The 19,049-nt window shown below is 34.6% G+C and overlaps 1 protein-coding gene across 1 annotated transcript; it reads left to right on the top strand.

The window, feature by feature from the left end:
- Window positions 1–8,535: 8,535 nt before the first annotated feature.
- LOC150110361 (uncharacterized) lies at window positions 8,536–18,486 on the top strand. The gene is made up of 3 exons (XM_090396598.1): window positions 8,536–8,658; window positions 15,862–16,005; window positions 18,305–18,486. The coding sequence occupies exons 1-3, from the start codon at window positions 8,580–8,582 to the stop codon at window positions 18,484–18,486; spliced, it is 405 nt and encodes a 134-aa protein (XP_090252724.1). The 5' UTR covers window positions 8,536–8,579.
- Window positions 18,487–19,049: the final 563 nt, after the last annotated feature.

Genomic DNA, 19,049 nt, shown 5'->3' on the forward strand with positions numbered 1-19,049 from the left:
AATTCATGTCAAAGTTCTATTTGGTATAAATGTATGCTTCGATGTTTAATTGGACTTTTTCACTGTCTACATATCGTTTAGAATGAAAATACTCATTCTAAACTTCAGAGTTTTCACCCGGAAACCCGGAAACACACAATAGAGATTAAGTATGTAAAATACATACTTAATCTCTCACTAAGATGGCTCAACCAGTCTTAAGGGGCGGTCGAACAACGGGGGGAACTCCCACATGAATAAATAAAAAGCGTAGGGGCAATTAGATCCAGAGAGAGATATAAGCAAAATTCATTGATTTTTAAATGTTTTTAAAAGATACGTGTTTATCTCTGAAATATTTAAAAATATCAACTCATGTATGTTGGCAGGACTCGTCATTTTGTCGCCATTCTTCGATCTTTTCACTGGTGACATAATGTTTAATACACGAAACTTCATCAAATGGTTCGCAGTGATTTATATTTAAGTTCTAGTTTCTGGAAATGAACAAAACGCTTTCCTCCATCTTCGCCCACAGAGGGATTTCTCGTAGTAGGATCCATTCAAATAATTCAATTTCCACGAAAGAGCTGTCCCGGTTATTTAAATAATCAATACAGGTTTTTGGTAAAATTTATGAATTGCATCTATATATATGTTGCCTTCAATGTTTTAGGTTTTTCTAATTCTAAAATTTTTTTAATATTTATAGGTAAAAATCCTTGGTTTTGTCATTCAATTAACTTTAGCTTCAATTCTTTTAAATGCATAGAAACTTCACATATAGAGATTTCTGGTGATTCAATTTTCAAAATATATTGTTGAATTGTTGAAGCTTGACTGTGAATAAAAAATAACCATGCCTCAGCTAACACACCATTAAAAAGTTTTTCAGAATCGTTGGACATTTTTTCAGTTCCAAAAAGTACGATTTTAGCGGCTTAAATAGTTTTAATGTTCTCTCTAAACGTTGATAGAAGAGTTAGCCATCGCATTTTGCTGTAACCTAGTAGTTGTTTTTTTATATAGTAGTTGTTTATATATATATATATATATATATATATATATATATTGAACATCTACATCATCAAAAAATTCTTTCAATTTTCCCACTCTGATTGTGTAGATGTAAAAATGTTAATAAATGTTTACTAATATCACTTCAATATCTACCGGACGACAATCGATACCAGTGCTTATGCAGTAATTGGATATGTGGGCAGCGCAATTAACAGCAATCAGTTTATTGCCACATAAATTTTGCATTTTAAAGAAAACATTATTTTTTCATTTTCTCTGGATTTCAACTGCAACTTTGGTGGATTTCATCCACCAAAGTTGCAGTTGGTTTTGTCAGCACACAAAGCAAGTAATTTATCATCAATTTCATATCTGTCTAGCGATTGCTTGATGAAAGCTGTTAAAATATCAGAATTTTCGCAAGGGAGATTCTTTAAATCTAAAACTTTTACTTTGACACCTTGATTGGGTAAAAAATAGCTGACCATCTTCTTCTTATTGTGCTATCTTCTATCGAAGGTCAGCGACCATCTTGGTGAACAAACTGCGGTCTTGTGCTAATCTGAGCAGTTGTGCACTGCTCTTTCCTGTCCACGTCTTGATGTTGTCAAACCATGATATTCTTTTTCTTCCTCTAGTTCCTTTGCCATCAATTCTTCCTACCAAAATAGTTTGTAGAAGTTGGTATTTGCTGTTTCTCATGATGTGGCCAAGATATGATGTTTTTCGTTTCTTGATTATATGTACAAGATGTTTAGCTTTGCCAATGGATTTTAAGACCTCTTCATTGGTAATTTTTTCTGTCCATGATATCTTTAGAATTCTTCTGTATAGCCATATCTCAAAGGCTCCGATTTTCTTGATGGTTGTCCCCTTCAATGTCCATGTTTCAACTCCATAGAGCAGAATAGACCACACGTAACATTTCAGCATTCGGCATCTGACTTCCATGTTTAGGTCTTTAGTGCAGAATAGTGTTCTCATTTTCATGAAGGACTGCCTTGCAACTTCAATCCTTGTCTTTATCTCTATTTCTGGATCCTACCGTTCATTAAGCCAACAACCAAGATATTTATATCTTGATACTTGATCAATATTTTTCCCATTGAGTGTCAGTTTCATTGATGAGGCTGGATGTTTGCTGATGATCATGTATTTTGTCTTGTTGATGTTTATATTTATTCCCATTCTCCGGCTTTCTATGTATACTCTGTCAATGAGTTTTTAGAGATCCATAATGTTATCTGCAATTAGCACGGTGTTATCTGCATATCGTAGGTTGTTAACAATCTTTCCATTTATTGTGATTCCCTCTGGACATTCTTCCAATGCTTTTTTAAAGATTACCTCTGCGTATATGTTGAACAGGAGTGGTGAGATGGGGAAGGAATGTCCTAGGTTCGATTCCCGTCGGAGACGTGAGGAGCTGAAGGATCTTCCTCAGCCATAGCCAAGTTAGCCGGTCTTGGGCGCGGGCAGTAGGGTTTTTTCCGCCAGTTTATCTGGTGTTTTTCATCCCGCAAGCAGGCAAACTGGCCCCTTGAACACACACGGATCTACAGTCAAGAATACCTTGAGGCATAGGAGTGACCATTCTATCCTCGTATTTCGGTTACGAAATCCAAGCATGATTGGAAGGTTGTGGGCCTTAAAGGCCTGTTAAAGCCATTGGGATAGATAGATAGGAGTGGTGAGAGCATACATCCTTATCTCACTCCTCTTTTGATGTTAATAAAACAAGAATCAAGGTCTAATTTTACCAGAAATTTTGAAAACTTTTATCAGATCATTAAACTTCAAAGAAATGAACTTTCATAACAATTACGTAATGAATCATAACGAATAAATCACGTTAACGAGACACGCACATTGTCAGCACAATGCCAATTTTTTGTGTGAATTAGAATTATCAGTTATAACCTAGTCTGTAACTAACCTTCATTTTAGCTTACTCGTTTGTATTCCCTGAGGATGCCAATAGAAAAGGATTGCCGAAACATGTAGGAGGATAAAATAAAGCTACTTGACAAAGATTATAAAAAAAGTGTAATAGTCTTATGAATAATTGTCAAGAAAAAATTCAACACATTAAATAGCTTTCCTTCAGAAGCAAAATATAGCATTGTTAAACGAGATATTGTGAATAGTCCATTCACAAAGTGAAAGCCTTTCAAGTGATTTCGATAGCAAGTTTAGAAATGTAGAAGAAAGACTTAAGAATGTTCATTCGATAATGGTATTAAAATTTCCCACTTTTACGTTAATGGTCGTATCATTTACGTATATATATTATACGTACTTTTTCTAATTTAAGTATAATATATACACAGTGGTTAAGAAGTGAAACCGAAAAAAAGCGAATTTTCTTCAATTTATTATTGTGGTTAACTATTTTAGGTTTTCGCTTAGATTAATTATTTTTGTTTCCTGAAGCATATTTTAACTGTCTGGAACTAAGTTTATTTAAATTTCAGCGTGAAGAAATTAGTAGTTTTGCATTCATAATGTGAGCAATAAAAGGGTTTGTTCCCAAGGAAAATATATATTAATATGTACGATTTGTCAGCAGGCGTAGAGAACTCAAAGCCAAAGTAGCACAGAGTGTGGTTTTGTTTTGGTACAGTTAATGCAATTTTATCAAAGTATATGAACAAGTCCACTTTTATTCCAGAGAAAACCTGAACGCAAAAGAAACAGGACAAATAATTGAACTGAAATCTTACATTAGTCAGAAAATGCGAAATAAAATCGATATTTTCTGCTCTACATTTAAATACTGATTTGGTAGATAGCGGAAATAATATTTCTTACATTAGATTCCATTGAAAATTTATCTACTCATGGAGATTTGCCCACAGACCTATAGACAAACTACTCCGATGGAAATCTGTGAAGAAAATGTGTTTCCCTTGTGTAAAAGATTAAAACGATTGGAACCGTTGAGAAAGGGAAGTAGGTCATTATCCGCGTAGACACACATTTCTTTATGAAAGGAGGGAAACTCTCTTAAGTTTCGAAATGAACTGCAGAGAAGAGGTATACTGTACAATTTCAGCTAGCTAGTGAAGAAACAGATAAATTATTTTCTAGGATTAGCGTAAACATGATGTTTCTCTACAACTTTTGAATGTGCTCGGTATTTTATATTGAATAAATGGTTGATTAGAGTAAAAAAGAAAAAAAATTTCTTCAAAAATATTGTCGTAGCATAATGCTCGTTTATATCACATGATGAGTTCCTAAAGTGTCCATTGTCTATTCGCATCAGTTTCCAGGTGACCCTTCTATGATTCACACAATAGAACATTTGGGGGTGAAATTGGAAAAAAAATGTAAAATGTAACAATGAAAAGTTTGTGTAACATATAGATTAAATAAACTCAATATTAAAGTACGGTCTATTAGATTCATAAATAAGACAAATATGTTCAATCTTGGTAGATTCCATAAATATTCGAATAACTGAAGATATTCTGGAAATAGGAGAATCTTTAAATTATTTTGGATATATAAATCAGAAATATATGTTCATCTTTGGTATATTCCATGACTAACTAAATTATTGAACACCTTAGGAAAAGTGGCGAATGAATACGTTATTTCGTTTAATAATTTTAATTACCTTTTCAAATTTGAAAATTTTCTTTGAAACGTAATCGTTGTGATTTACGTTTTTCGTAACATGAGAGAATATATACAGAGAAATAAATATCTCTCTTCGAAAGAGGTTAACAAGCGAATTGAACTGTACAAACAGTTATCGCAACGAATATATTTTCATTTACAGCTACTGTGCTATTGTTTAATGAAAGCAGCTATTCTTTAGCATATAAATTCTTCGAACCTACGAAAGCGGTCAATTAGAATTTCAGTTTTTTTCTTCGTAGATGCTAGCTATAAGTTTGTGTTCGTTTATGCGATGCAAGTTCATTGATCTAGGAATAAACATTAATTCGACTGACATGTATATATACAATATTTTTGAGATTATTGATGAACGAAGGGTACTCAATTTTGTAGGAATCGATATCCACATGCTTATTAATTTCTTCAACAGCTTTACAATAATATGCAATGAGAGATGAAGGAGACAATGTGGATTTATTTTGGATTCTCAAAGTGTAAAAGTAAAGTGTGGTATAGAATGATTATAACCTTTGGTGTTCAATATTTGTGGCAAAACATTGAATTGTTCCATTCGAAGCCAAAGAAATCTCACTCCAATTCTTCTCAAATCCTACTGCACATTTCCTAAAAAGAAATCGTACTCAGCTAAATACGGGATTCGTCACAGCCATACCAATATATTTTTAGTTATTTGTTGTTGGCTGTTGCGTCGGTCCGTTACTGAAATGTAGATGTTTCAACGTCCCATCGAACAGTCGTTTTGCTGTAAGGAAGACGACACTGCTTTTCAAAGAGAGAATGAGAAGTTTGAAAATTTTTAAGTCATGATGGTTTTAAGTGATGGGAGCTATCGAACAGAATTATTTTCCTGAATTCTATTGTTCTTATCGAATCGTGTAATTCTGGATTAATTGTTTCGAAGGATGAATGAATTTCTCTCCTTCTAAATGTTTTACACAAAACATTTAGAAGGATAGAAATTCTTGTACTCGAGCGTGGGTTAATCGACTGAAGAGAGCAGATTGTATTCTCTTACCGAACTCTCCTTGCAAAATGATGTAACTATCCGTTCAAGGTTATATGACGAAATATTTCAGCAAATCCAGAATGTTTTTTTCTTGCAGCATATTTCCCCATGCTTTCGACAGAGGCTGCAGCACTTCAAACCGTGTCTGTTGTTTCGTCATCTAGATATCTCTATTATCCCGAATTGGCAAGATCATATTCGTGGATTTTGAACAGAATCCGCTCGGCTTCTGAACCGGAACGAAACAGCATTCTGATATACAGTTTATATAATTTGGCTTCTCTAAATAACACCATACGCATCACTACTAGAAAAAATGCAGAACGTTATATAGATTATAAGAATGCATTGACCATAACCCTAACATTTAATATGAGTAATAAGAAACTGAAGGCACATCAAACTTTAAGGCACAGTTAATTTCGTAAATATAATTGCTATTCATATTTGGAATACCAATCCCTAAGTAATAATGTATAGCTTATCTTTCTTTGTATATTAATATTTCTTTAGTTGTTGGTAATTTATTAATATACATTGTTGGGCATTCTTTATATATCTTCACATGTGGGTGTGTTAAAATATATTTTCCAGAATATTTCATGCTATGCAACCATCATTACTAAGAACTACCTAATCAAATTTATTGTTTGAGGATGTCGCTCTTAAAAATTCCCAAATAACGAGTGTTGTAATGTTAAATCCGAGTAAAATTATTCTCCTCCTGGTAATATGAGGTTATCCGTTCTCAGATATGCTTCAGCGCAGGGACGGCTCTACCGACGGTGCAGGACGTGCATTTGCACAGGGCGACAAGTTTTTGGGGAAGCAAATTTGCATAAACTATATGAAAAATAAGGGAGAAGGGGCGGCAAAATTCCTAGGGGCCCTGCTTCAGCGCATCCATACGGTAAGGAACGTTGGTTATAGATTATAGGCGTCTTTTGAAAGAAATCAATGTTCAACCCGGTTTACATTCTTTTAGTTACAAACAATCTTCCTACCTTCAATCCTCGAGAAAATGTGACATGGGCGTAGATATTATAGTTTAAAATTATAGGTTATTATAGTTTAAAAGTGTAATACATTTTTTCTTAGAAGTATTTTGATTATCAATTCCAAGCTAGGATTAAAACTTTCAGGGTACATATACTTTAAACTTTGGAATAATACAGGCACATTTAATGTCTTATGTAGGAAACAATTGATCAGCCCATTAAAACAATCGAGACAAGCGTCAAAACTTAATACGAGCTTATATTCCATTACTCCTAGTAGCAGATGTTATAAATCCTGACATACGAGAAAGAAATTCAGCAAAAAGTGCTCCATCACAGTAATTATGATTTAAAACTTCACGCAGGAAACAAATATTGATGTAATCTACTCTAAGGTTTAGTGTCTGACTCGTTCCGAAAAGTTTAATGTCAAAAAAAACAAAAAACATTATATCCAATTACTGCTCTCCTCTTCTGTTTGGAAAGTTACTTAATGTGGGAGGTGAATTTTGCTATCCGGGATTATATTGCAAATAGCAGGATTAGAGGTATTCCGTGTTTTTCTTCAGAAGTAATTTTCAAAGTATTTCTAGAAACCAAAATTTCGAGAAATGATTAACACTGGGTGAAATAAGTGCAAGGATGATAAATTTCGATTGATTACAAACTGAACATTTGTTCCACAATTTCGAAAGAAATTTTAAAAGAAATATAGATTATTCTTTAGGAACCAGGGTAATGGGCTTTCTCTTAATACTGAACTTAATCATATTCGTAACACCTTTGTAGACAATGGATATAATCCCCATAAAATCCAAAAAATATTAAAACCAGTTAACCTCAACCCTCCTCCCTCAACAACAGGGACTACTCTAAATCTACCACTATTCCTTATATTCGGGATACTTCTGAAAAGTTAACTAAAATCCTAAAAAATATGACTTGACAACTTGTTACAAACCGTATAAAAAATTGGCATCTCGTATCCGCTCTCCCAAGGACCAGCCACTTCATCTAGCCTACCTGTAGTTTACCAGGTCCCTTGGAATTGTGAACTGTCTTACTACGGCCAAACGGGCAGGACAGCTAATATCAGGATATCTGAACATAATGATTATATCCGTTTCCACCATTACAGCCATCAAGACTTGCTGACCATGCTTTTTGGACACCCGCCATAAAATTCGCTGGAAAAAAGCTTCCTTACTACACCGCAGCAAGTTTAAATATGAGAGATTATTCTTAGAATCAGCCTCAGCTTTAAGAAACACCCCAAACCTCACTAAATTTGGATGCATGAGACTGCCCAAAATATGGGAGGCTGGCATTCTTAGAACATCAACCCAACAGCCAAGATTAATATCCAATTTGGCCCACTAGAGGCCCTTTAGGACTCTAGAACTGACTTCAGTTGTTGTCTTCAGCCATATTTGTTCAGTGTTAGTGCCTGCGTGCACATTTCATTAATTTTTATGTTCCCTGAAGATGGTAATGTAACATTACCGAAATATTGGAAGTACTAATTAAAGTTATTTAATTAATATAATAGTATACCTTGTCTTTCCTTAAAATTAACAGTTATGTATCACCAACGTATAAGTCTATCTACAAGAATAAAATTCTGTTCCGCAGATGCAGCTTGAAACTACTTCCCACAGATATCTTGTTTTTCTTATCTTTATACACCTGTTTCCAAGATAAATTCTTTCGTTAGCAAGCCTAATCAGAATGAATAACAGCAGTTAGTTTTTCTTATTTTACTGAAATTATCAGTAATGGGAATGAAGAACTTCAATGACGTCGGAGTGATACTAAAAACAGGTTTCACCTGATTTGTTATTCCGCGCAAACACTTTCTAAAATCTTCAGACCTTATGAAAAGACAAACAAAGTAATATTCATCAGTAATTCTTATCATTTATACAGAAATGAACTCGCAGGCAAAATATTTAGAGTTTTTCTGTTTTTCCTTGATTCTTGTTTCGTACTGCAGATCCCAATACTCAGGTAATATTTCACATAGTGTGTACTTACTGATTTTGTAATTTCACTTAATATGACGATTAGTAACATGTTAGAGATATATGTTCACTTACATTACAATTATAAGGTAAGTGAACATATGCGTTACTTTACTTATATTACAGTTGTATGTGAGTAAAGTGTAATATAACTGGAGAAACCATGTGGTAAAATAATTCCTTATCATTTGAAGAAATGTTAAGTTAAAATTTACATTATGATTTAGAAATCACATTGTGAAGCATTTTTTGAATAAAATTGTCACGATACAGATTTATTTCAAACCCAGTTCAGGAATTTATGCTGAACAGATGATGTATTAAAAAGAGTAATGAATCATAGAGTGTACAAATATTTGATCTGCAACATCTTATTTGAAAGCGTTGCAAATTCGAGATATTCTCAACTATTATTAACTACCGTAATTATTAATTATTTGAATTCGTTATTGTAACTCATTATTCAGAAATATTTTAACATTTGAGCAATATCTTTACAGCTAGAATCACACCATCGCTAGCAACGATGCATTCGATTGCAAGTAAATCCTTTCTTGATGGGGGGGGGGGATTTTATAGAAGCTATAGAGAGAGCCAGACAGAACTAGCTTAGTGAATTCCTCTTAGACCACGGTTCGTTTTAAAAGGAAAACAAGTACATCTCCAAAAAAACACATTTATTTCTCAGGTTTATCAAGTCTCCTATCAACAGGCTGTAGGTTCGAATTCATCCCTGGCATGGGTATTTGTTGCAAGATGAATTTCATTACCACATTTTTTTATCACAGCCCGCCTTATGGTAGAACAAAAGCAGTGAAAATGTTCCAGATTTTGGTTAGGTATGCTCTAGCACTCCCATATTAGTGTACTAAAGGTTTTCAGGGGTAGAAATAGCATAACAAAATATGGGCAGTTGAGTCTGATTATGTATGAGGAACATGAGACGATCTGAAAATGTTTTTTAATAATATGACATTTGTGTGTTTAAAAACAAGCCACTTAGAAATTTGGGAAATAAATGTCAGGCTAAAACAATTCCACAAGGAATTAATGTCCTCCCCTTAGTATTGTGGAAAAATCGGCCGATCTTCATTTTCTTTGTTTAATCATCAGTAACAATGACTTGCCATTAGAACTTATGTTTACTATCCAATCAAAATATTATGATCACCATTATAATAGTTCCAAAGTCCCCGCTCCTCTTTCTACAAGAACTGCCACTATGGCGCGGCATAGACTCTGTAAAACCTTCGAGTGCTGCAAGAGATGCTCTATACTACCGCCTGTCAGGATTGCTTTGCTTAGATTTACGAGTGTTCTGGGTTGAGGAGCGCTTAATTGGCGTAATCCTAGAGCTGTTCTATGGGATTCAAGTCCGGCTAATTCATATGATATGGTAACTCTAACTCATATGAATTAGCCGGACTTGAAAGTCCGTGTGGTGTCTAAGAACTACCAAGCTTTGAAGGCTCATTTCTAAGGATCCTAAAATATATTTTCCTTCAATGAGTGTATGATCGAATTCAGAGGGCATTGCAAAAGGCGGTATAATAGCTCAACGAATTACTTGAATGTCGAAAAACGCACTAACAAATAAAGATAAGGAAGTTATTATCCCTCTTCATAAGGCCACATCTTGACTACTGCACAAAGGTTTGGCCACCTGTGTTTCTTGGGGGGACCAGAAGATGTTCGAAAAAATTCAGAGACGAGTGACCAAGATGGTGACAGGTCTGTGGAATACTCCCTACAAAGTTTAGTTGATAAACCAAACTTTGTAATTCACAAAAAAAAACGTTTAGTTGATACGTGAAAAAGACGGAACATGGTATAAACTTTTAAGATATTAAAGGAGTTTTATAAAGTTGATGCAAGTGAAAAATTTCAATATATGACAAATAGAGAACTGGGCCATCCATATAAGTTGTGTGGGAGTGTAGTTAGTAGGGGTGTGTGTGCGGACCAGATTTTTTGTGTGGAGAGTGGTGGGTGAGTGGAATAGATTGCCTGAATTGGTTGTTAGTTCCCTGACAGGAAATGGATTCAAGAAGAGGTACGATAGGATTTGTGTTTATGATGGTTGATATGGGTCTCCAGCAATGAGTCTTGAACTCCATGGAGATGCAATAAATAATAATAATAATAACATGAAGTGAATTCATTAAATGGATTTATATATGTTTGAGATTTTTTTTTGTTTTAATTATTTACAAGTCGATAATTTGTTATTTCACTATAGAAGTCATTCATGGTTTTAATTACGTCGAAAGGTACACTAATCAATATTTGTTCGTTATTGTTACTCAAAAATCATCAAATTATCTTTTATTGAAAACTATGAAAAATATGAATCCTCCACTTAGCATGACATGACATATAACATGAGCTTCTTAAAAATTATTTAAATCCTTTCCACTTACTCATATTAGAGCAGAGCATAATCTTTCGAAGATCCGAGGCATTATGTAAAATAATGCCTCGGATCTTAAGTTGTTTCCAAGATGATTTGGGTACTGATGCATTGCTATATGTAGCATATATTTCATCGTGATATTACAATCTCATATATACTTTCATGCCAGCTGGAGTGTCACCCGGTTAAAGACAGAATGACGTTTCATCAAGAACCGGTAAACAGTAAAACGTTAACTACTGGAATAAATTCTACCTTAAAATCAGTACAAGACAGACAGTTAATGCAAGAAATATCTATGGTAAAGAAACGGCGAAACTTTCAGAAGACTTTGAGAAGTACAGGTGGACATTATAGGTGCCTCTGGAACAAAGAAAGTAAAATAAGTGAGATTCTTCTAAATAAAAAAAAAACACAATGTTATATTCAGGAAATAATAATGAAACAAAAAAAGGAAGGAGCAGCTGTAATATTCAACACGGGGATAATCTTCTTGAATGGCAGGGAATAAGAAAATGTGGAATTAGATCACAGGAGCTATTTGTGCTTATGGTCCCGCTGCGGTTCTTTCTGTTGGAGAATATTTAAACAACAGAGTAAAAATGGATGCTAAACTTATAAAATGTGTTCGTAAAATTTGGAGAAAAGGGCAAAGCTAATATTAATGGCAAGCATCTCCTGGATTTTTAGATCTCAGCACAGGAATTTGGCGTCGTTAAAAGCATATTCCAGCATATAGAGCGATACAAGAAATTTTTAAAAGATTCGCTTATTATGATATTGTTGGCAGGAATATCCACACGCTGGTTGGTACACAAGGGCATGCATATTTTTGAAACAGCAAGTGGCATTTCGTTTTGAGTAGGATAAAAATTAATATTATACAAAAATTTGCTTAAGAAAGTTTTAAAAAGAATCAAAGTCCAGAAGCTTTCAGAGGCGAGCTGTAGAATCACATTTGCAAGTATCGTTTAAGAAACATAGAAAAGCTCGAAAGTAAGACATAAATCCTAGATACAGAGTGACAATCGCCGAAGGAAACACTAATTCATCAAGAGAGGCATGAGATGAAGTTGTTTCAAAGAACAGAAAAAATCAGAACGCCAGATATTCGTCAAGAAATGCTCACATATGGAAGTATAAAGGTTATACAGCGCATGATTCGTGAGGCCAGGCAGACGGTCGAATTCCGTATGATCGGAGTAGACCAGCCATGTAACCATCTATTTAAAATAAAAATAAATAAAACTGAATCTGAGAATTCCAGGGTAATTTTCGTATTAATGAGAACCAGTTTTTCCAATGGAACATGGTCCTGAAATAACCATGCCAACACCTCCACAAATTTGAGAAGAACCACTCAGCAGCGATTCAAACGAAGAAGTTGAAGATTTCAGTGATGACGAATAGTGGCCCGCCTGAACTTTTTTCACAGACTGATTTAAACGACTTGATCAGAGATTTGGGCTTTCCTAAGGAATTTGCAGAATTAATGGGCTCGAGACTAAACGAAAAGTATTTGTTAGCCCCTGGCACTTCGTTTTTTATGGTTTAGATATAGAGAAAGAGATTTTCTTCCTTACTTTCAGAGGAAGGTGATTTAGTTAGTTGTCTGTAGTGATATTCCCGGACTGATAAGCAAATTCAAAGTAAAATATGAAGTCATCGATTGGAGGTTGTTTATGGATTCCTCAAAAGAAGCCTCAACGCTGTGCTTCTCCATAATTATGCTTCAATACCAGTAGCACATTCCGTGCATCTGAAAGTACGATACGAAAATGTAGCCTTCATTCTCAGCAAACATAATTACATTGATCATGGATGGACAGTTTGCAGTGATCTTAAAGTCATATCTATGATTTTGGGACAACAAAGAGGATATGCCAAATACCCATGCTTTTTGTGCGAGTGGGACAGCCGAGATCGAGAGCAACATTAGATCAAGAAGGAATGGCCAGAAAGAATCGCATCGGAACCTGGAAGTAAAAATGTGTTACACGAAACTTTGGTTGCTAGGGAAAAAATCCTTTTATCCCCGCTTCATATAAAGCTGGGATTGATGAAGCAATTTGTCAAGGCTTTGTCGAAAGAAGGAGTGTTTTAAATACATCTGTGCAAAATTTCCGGGATTATATACAGCAAAATTGAAAGAAGGTATTTTTATCGGTCCGGACATCAGGAAACTTATGAAGGATAAACTGTTTGAAGAAAAAATGGTAATGTTGAAAAAGAAGCGTGGAAAGCTTTGAAAGAGGTGGTGACTCCATTTTGAGAAATAACAAGGACTCCAGCTATAAAATGATTGTGGAAGTGCTACAGAAATTCAAGGATTTGGGATGCTCCGTGAACTTAAAAGTGCACTTTCTCAACTCTCATTTAGATTACTTTCCTGATAATCTGGGAACTGTCAGCGAAGAGCAAGGAGAGCGACTTCACCAAGACATCAAGAAGACGGGAAAAAAGGTATCAGGACAGGTGAAATGTCAACATGATGGCGGACTATTGCTGGATGTTGCATAGAGATGACCTGGGAAACAATTTCACAGAAAAAGTTCAAAAAGAAGCTTTGAAGGAAAAAGAAAAAGACACCACCATGAAATATAAAGTATGCACAAAGATTAATTTTTAATTACTTTAATTAAATTTTTTTCATTACTTTCATATATTTCCAATACTTTCATTCCAAAAATGTTTACGGAAAATTTTAAATACTGTTATTTTACATAATATAATGCGTTTTTAAACTATTTTACTGTAATATTGAGATCCATTTTGTGAAAAATCCTTACTTGATAGAGAAAAACGGAAGCGATATTTGAAATCAGCGGTTTCCAGGCAACATTTCATGACTCAAATTTTGCAGGCCTGTGTTATCTTTCGTGGCAACCTACGGTCACATTCGGTGAGTGTGATGGATCGTCCACTGCGGGTAGCATTTGCAGTTGACACCCTGCGCTTTCATATCAGTATGGTATCCCTGATTGTTGACCTGAGGTGGCTCAATTTGTCAACAATTTGCCGAACAGATAGGACAACAATATGACATCCTGTCACAATGCCTCTTGTAAACTCTGTCAGTTCCCTTCTCGCAGCCATTTTACTCGGACACACATTTGCAGTTGCACTAACTTGGGACCATCATATTCCTGCAATTTATACCAACAGATGACTAGTTATATGGCACGATGCTCCTTGTCCCTGGGGTGTTGGTTGATTTTTTTCCAAGTAGCAGTGTATAAAGTCTTATTTTAAAAGGGAATCTGACTTAAAAAATAAAATATAATAATAATTATTATTTTTGTACTAGTACCTATTATATGCAATACCTAATAGCAATCAATTCAATACGGTCATTCAAGTTACTAAACTGATTCAAGTTAATAAATCGGTGCATCTTTAATGCAACTACTACTCTGCTTTATGGATTTATTTAGAGGTGACGACAGTCAACTCATGCAAATATGAAACAATTGCTGTTCAGTCATTGCAGGGAAGAAGTTTCTTGAAAGAAATTATGTACATAGATTACAGATTCTTCTCAAGGGTTCATCAGAAATGATTAAACAACCTCAACGAGAAATAAGGGATAATATGCACTGGCGATCTGGTTGGCCGAGTGGTTAGCGTATCCGCTCTTCATTCAAAAGGCCGTGGGCATGGATGGTCGTGATTGGGACCATCAGCAGCGATTCTAGAAAATACTAGTGGTGGTGTGGTGGGCGGTAGATGACGTTGGTGTAGATGATGATGGTAGTTGCTGTTCGTTGTAGTTGGTGAATTGTAGAGTAAATGCCCTTCCTCGATGAGTCTTTGGACTCCCTGGAGGTGTCACGTAATAATTATAATAATATTATTATTATTACATCAAGTCTAGTATTCTCTCATTAAACACGATACAGACGCAGTTGTCAGTAATTTCGCGGAAGACTACGAACCAGTAAATACTTTTATAGCCCATTCGCGCTTTCCATTGCTATTCCTAGTCTCAAATATTTCATTGCGAATGTCATCTGTTTTTAATCTGATTTTTTATTTCTTTTAGTTTATTCACTTATTTCTCCTGATGATATGAAACATATGAATTTAGTTAAACTAGTTGAGTAATTAATAAACTATTTCAAATTATAGCTGTTTTATGTGATAAGAATACCGGCAAATCAATTGCATTATAATATACTTTCACAACCGCCTAAGATTGTGTAGCCTAGCCTGTCTTCAATGGATTAAGAGAAACCGATCGGTGTATATCTAATATATGCACCGATATTCACCTCTGTGTTTTACCTTCAGAGTTTAGCAACAATAATCCAATAAAAAAAAAAAAACATCCAGTCAGTGGTTGGTGACAGCGTTTTGGATATTTTTGGAGCTTTCTTGGCATTTCGATAAAAGCAGGTTGGAAGAAAAATGGAACATGCGTACTCCGAATGGGAAAGACCTAGATTCAATTCTCATGACGTAGGGAATGTTTATATGACCTTTTTCAAATGAAGGTGACTTAACTGGTCTCATTAAAAATAGTAGGGTATTGCAAAACAGACGAAAGTACTGTACAGAGGTGGCGGTGTGGTGCAGACCATACAAATATACAGCGTAGACTCTGAATAATGTAGTAGAATGCATCCCGCGTCCTGGGACTTCATGAAAAATATTGGAAAGTTGAAAACTTATATGGGTAAACTTAACAACTTTATATATCAATTGTTTAATGTATTATTTTCTACAATCTAGAAGCTGTTTTGTTTAAATATTTTTGTTCTTTATTAACATCCTAAGGGATTATTACTTCTCGAGAACAAGAAACATCTACGATAGATGCTGAAAGGAAAGTTACCGGAACCAGTGTCAATGAACGCACGACTAGTCCCAAGTTAACAACTGGTAGCCCAAAGGAGGAAGAAATAACTCCAAGAATATTAAGTAAGAAAATTGATTTGAATTTTTCTGAAATCTCCACAGACATAAATATGAAGTGTGTGTGTGTGTGTGTGTGTGTGTGTGTGTGTGTGTGTGTGTGTGTGTGTGTGTGTGTGTCAGCTCAAATGTTATCAGTCAGTATAACTGTGGTGATTACGAATTATTTGGAAATTCGGAAATGCGTATATTCAAAAATGCTTTTAAAGCGAACGGTACTCTGCAGTTTCATTTTAATTCTTGCAATCTGACCTGATTAGTCTAAACTTTTGTCTCACTATGGAATACGCAGAATTCTTCTTTCTTGCACATATTATTAGCGTGAGGTTTAGTTCTAAGATCTGTCCAAAATCTAAGTCGAGAACTTCGTTGATGAAGGAGTAAAGAGACTGTTTGGAAACATCAGGTATGTCATCATAGTAGACAGACTTATAAAACTTAATAACGACTTAAATTATAAGTGCTGTATATTTTCTTCTAAGTACTCGTCATTCTAATTAGAATATGAAACCTTTAATTTATTTTGTAAACATGGGCTGAGAGTATCTTAGTATCTTAGTATAACATCTACAACACTTTTTCAGAAATGCAAATAGCTTTAGAAGCTAGTAGACACGATAAAATTATAATAATAACTATACTAAATATTTACACGGCATCATTTCATTAGCTCAAGCAAGCATGAACTAAGTACTTGAAAGACAGGAAGTGAAACGACATAGGGAACAAGGAATATTACATGACGGATGGTGAGACCCGAAAGTTTCTAATTTTGGTGATGCCCTAAATTTCTCCTTTTGATCTGAAAGGAAGATAAGGCAGTGCGCTGAAATTTCTATAAAATCACACCATAAGTTCCCTTAGAATTTTAGTGTTTTTCAGAAATTCTTCAGCGTTTTAGAACATACCTTGAGATTCGAAGATTTTTCTAATTACTTGCCTTTCTTTTATCTGATGAGTAATCTTTATCCAAGGCATGACATTGGCTAATCCGCTTTAAGGTTGTCCATGTGCTATGTGTTTGTTTATGTTCTCTCCTTCTGACCATTTTGTACAAAAAAAAAAAAAAAAAATCTACCCGGAAAGGAAAGGGGGGGGGGGGTTGATGGTTCTTCAGTCAAGTCTTCTCAACAAATATATGCTTTGTCCAGTGACCTGTAGGCTGTTCGTATCATCTGTTGTTTAGAAGGTAATATAATATTTGTTATAATGTTAAATTATGGTTTGATTTTGATCCACTTTACGCCCACATCTATATATGGCAGATTATCACTTTTCATCACCACCCTGCTTAGAAAATCAGTTTTCCAAAGTTATCTTCCATAGAAGAGAAAAATTTGTTCCCTGTGCCAGCTTGACAATTGCAAAACCTTCTTTCGAAAAAATTAGATACAATAACAACAAAAATTCTGACCTAGCTCCAACTTGGAGAGGTTTGCTGCTTAGCAAACCTCTCCAAGCCAATTCATGTGTACCCCACATACCTCCCATATATGAAAGTCATAACAGATAAATTAAGTTTACTTCTAAAATACGAGATGACAAGAGCAGTCTTGACCACTTCACAAAGTTTCTACTCACCTGAAGTAAATAAAAGACTACCAGTTCTCTTTCTCTTCCCGAGTGCTCGCTGCATCCCCGTTAACGTAGATTTCTGCATTTGGGGCAGACAGTACAGTACAGTACAGTACATTATCGGAAAGAAAGGACATAAGAAGTACTTAAGGTATAGATGTCTCAAAAGTGAATTAGCACAAAAATCCTTGCATAACTCTCACTTTGTCAAGTAGCTTCATCGCTTCGTGTTTCAAGTACCTACTGATCCTAGTTGTTATTTAAATATTTAAATTTATTTTAAAATTATTTATTTCATGCTTTTTCAAACCTAACATAACAACGAAACGTTTTTATGTTAGGATCAATCTTTACGTTTTCATAAATGACTAATTTGTTGGAGCAAATATGCACCTGAAACAATTGATTTTCATGAATTGTTGGAGTACTAAAAATATGATATGAGCAAGTTTAGGAATGGTAATTTCTGCAATCATAAATTTTATTAAAAATTATCTAGCTTGACGATCATCATGGCTCTATTTTGAGTCTTTTGCATTAAATTCGAATAAGATTATTTCAGAATTAAATAAGTATTTAATTGGTATTTATAGTGAAGATAACAAATAAATAAACTGAGTCATCAATAACTGGACTATTTACAAAATACCAAAACATTCTGAGTTAGGTAACATATCGAATTTAGTGTATTAATGTATATGAATAATTTTAGGGGAAATTTTCCTTGCAGGATGGCCTCTCATAAATATTCCCATACTATTGCTAAGCGCGATGATAACAGCGATCGTCATATCTTGTTGCGTGATTATGCTCACCAGGTATGTATATTATGCACATCATCTTGTATATAAATACTATGAAGACATTTTGTATACAACGTTATTTACAAAGGTGATGTTTCGTTATCTGTGAATAGTAGAGATTTCAATGATTGCTGATAGATCTCACAGTATTCAAAGAGTGCCGTAACATCTTTCAGCGAAGTTATTCAAAATTTTATTAAGTGCCTCATTATATATGAGAGCCTGCGTCTTGAAGAGATGGCAGGATTTTTCCATTCGAAAATTAGAATTTTGCTTCATGCCTAGGCAGCAGTCATTGAAGTAATTAACACTACTTCAATTATAAATTTACAATAGAATTTTTATTGTGAATTACTTTTTCAAATCACAGATTTAATGATATAAATAAGACATAAAATGTTTTATTATATCATTCAAAAGAACTGATTTGAAACGATGTTAAATAATTAAAAGAAAGACCTGTGTAGCTCAGTGGAAGTGGCGTTTGCGTGCTCTGCGCTTGGTCGCTCGAAGTTTGACTTAAGTTCAAGTCTAGTCGCCGACTGGAGGAACTTTTTCTAAACCTTTCTTCGACCGGTTCCCGAGTTAATCGATCTCTGACACGGGCAAGCGGGTTTTTCCTCCCGGAAACTCGGGTTTTTCATCCCGTAAACTCAAGAAAATCGACCGTAG

Source organism: Typopeltis vanoorti, chromosome 1, assembly GCF_054136105.1.
Source record: "Typopeltis vanoorti isolate ZY-2024b chromosome 1, IOZ_Tvanoo_1.0, whole genome shotgun sequence".
Taxonomy (NCBI): domain Eukaryota; kingdom Metazoa; phylum Arthropoda; class Arachnida; order Uropygi; family Thelyphonidae; genus Typopeltis; species Typopeltis vanoorti.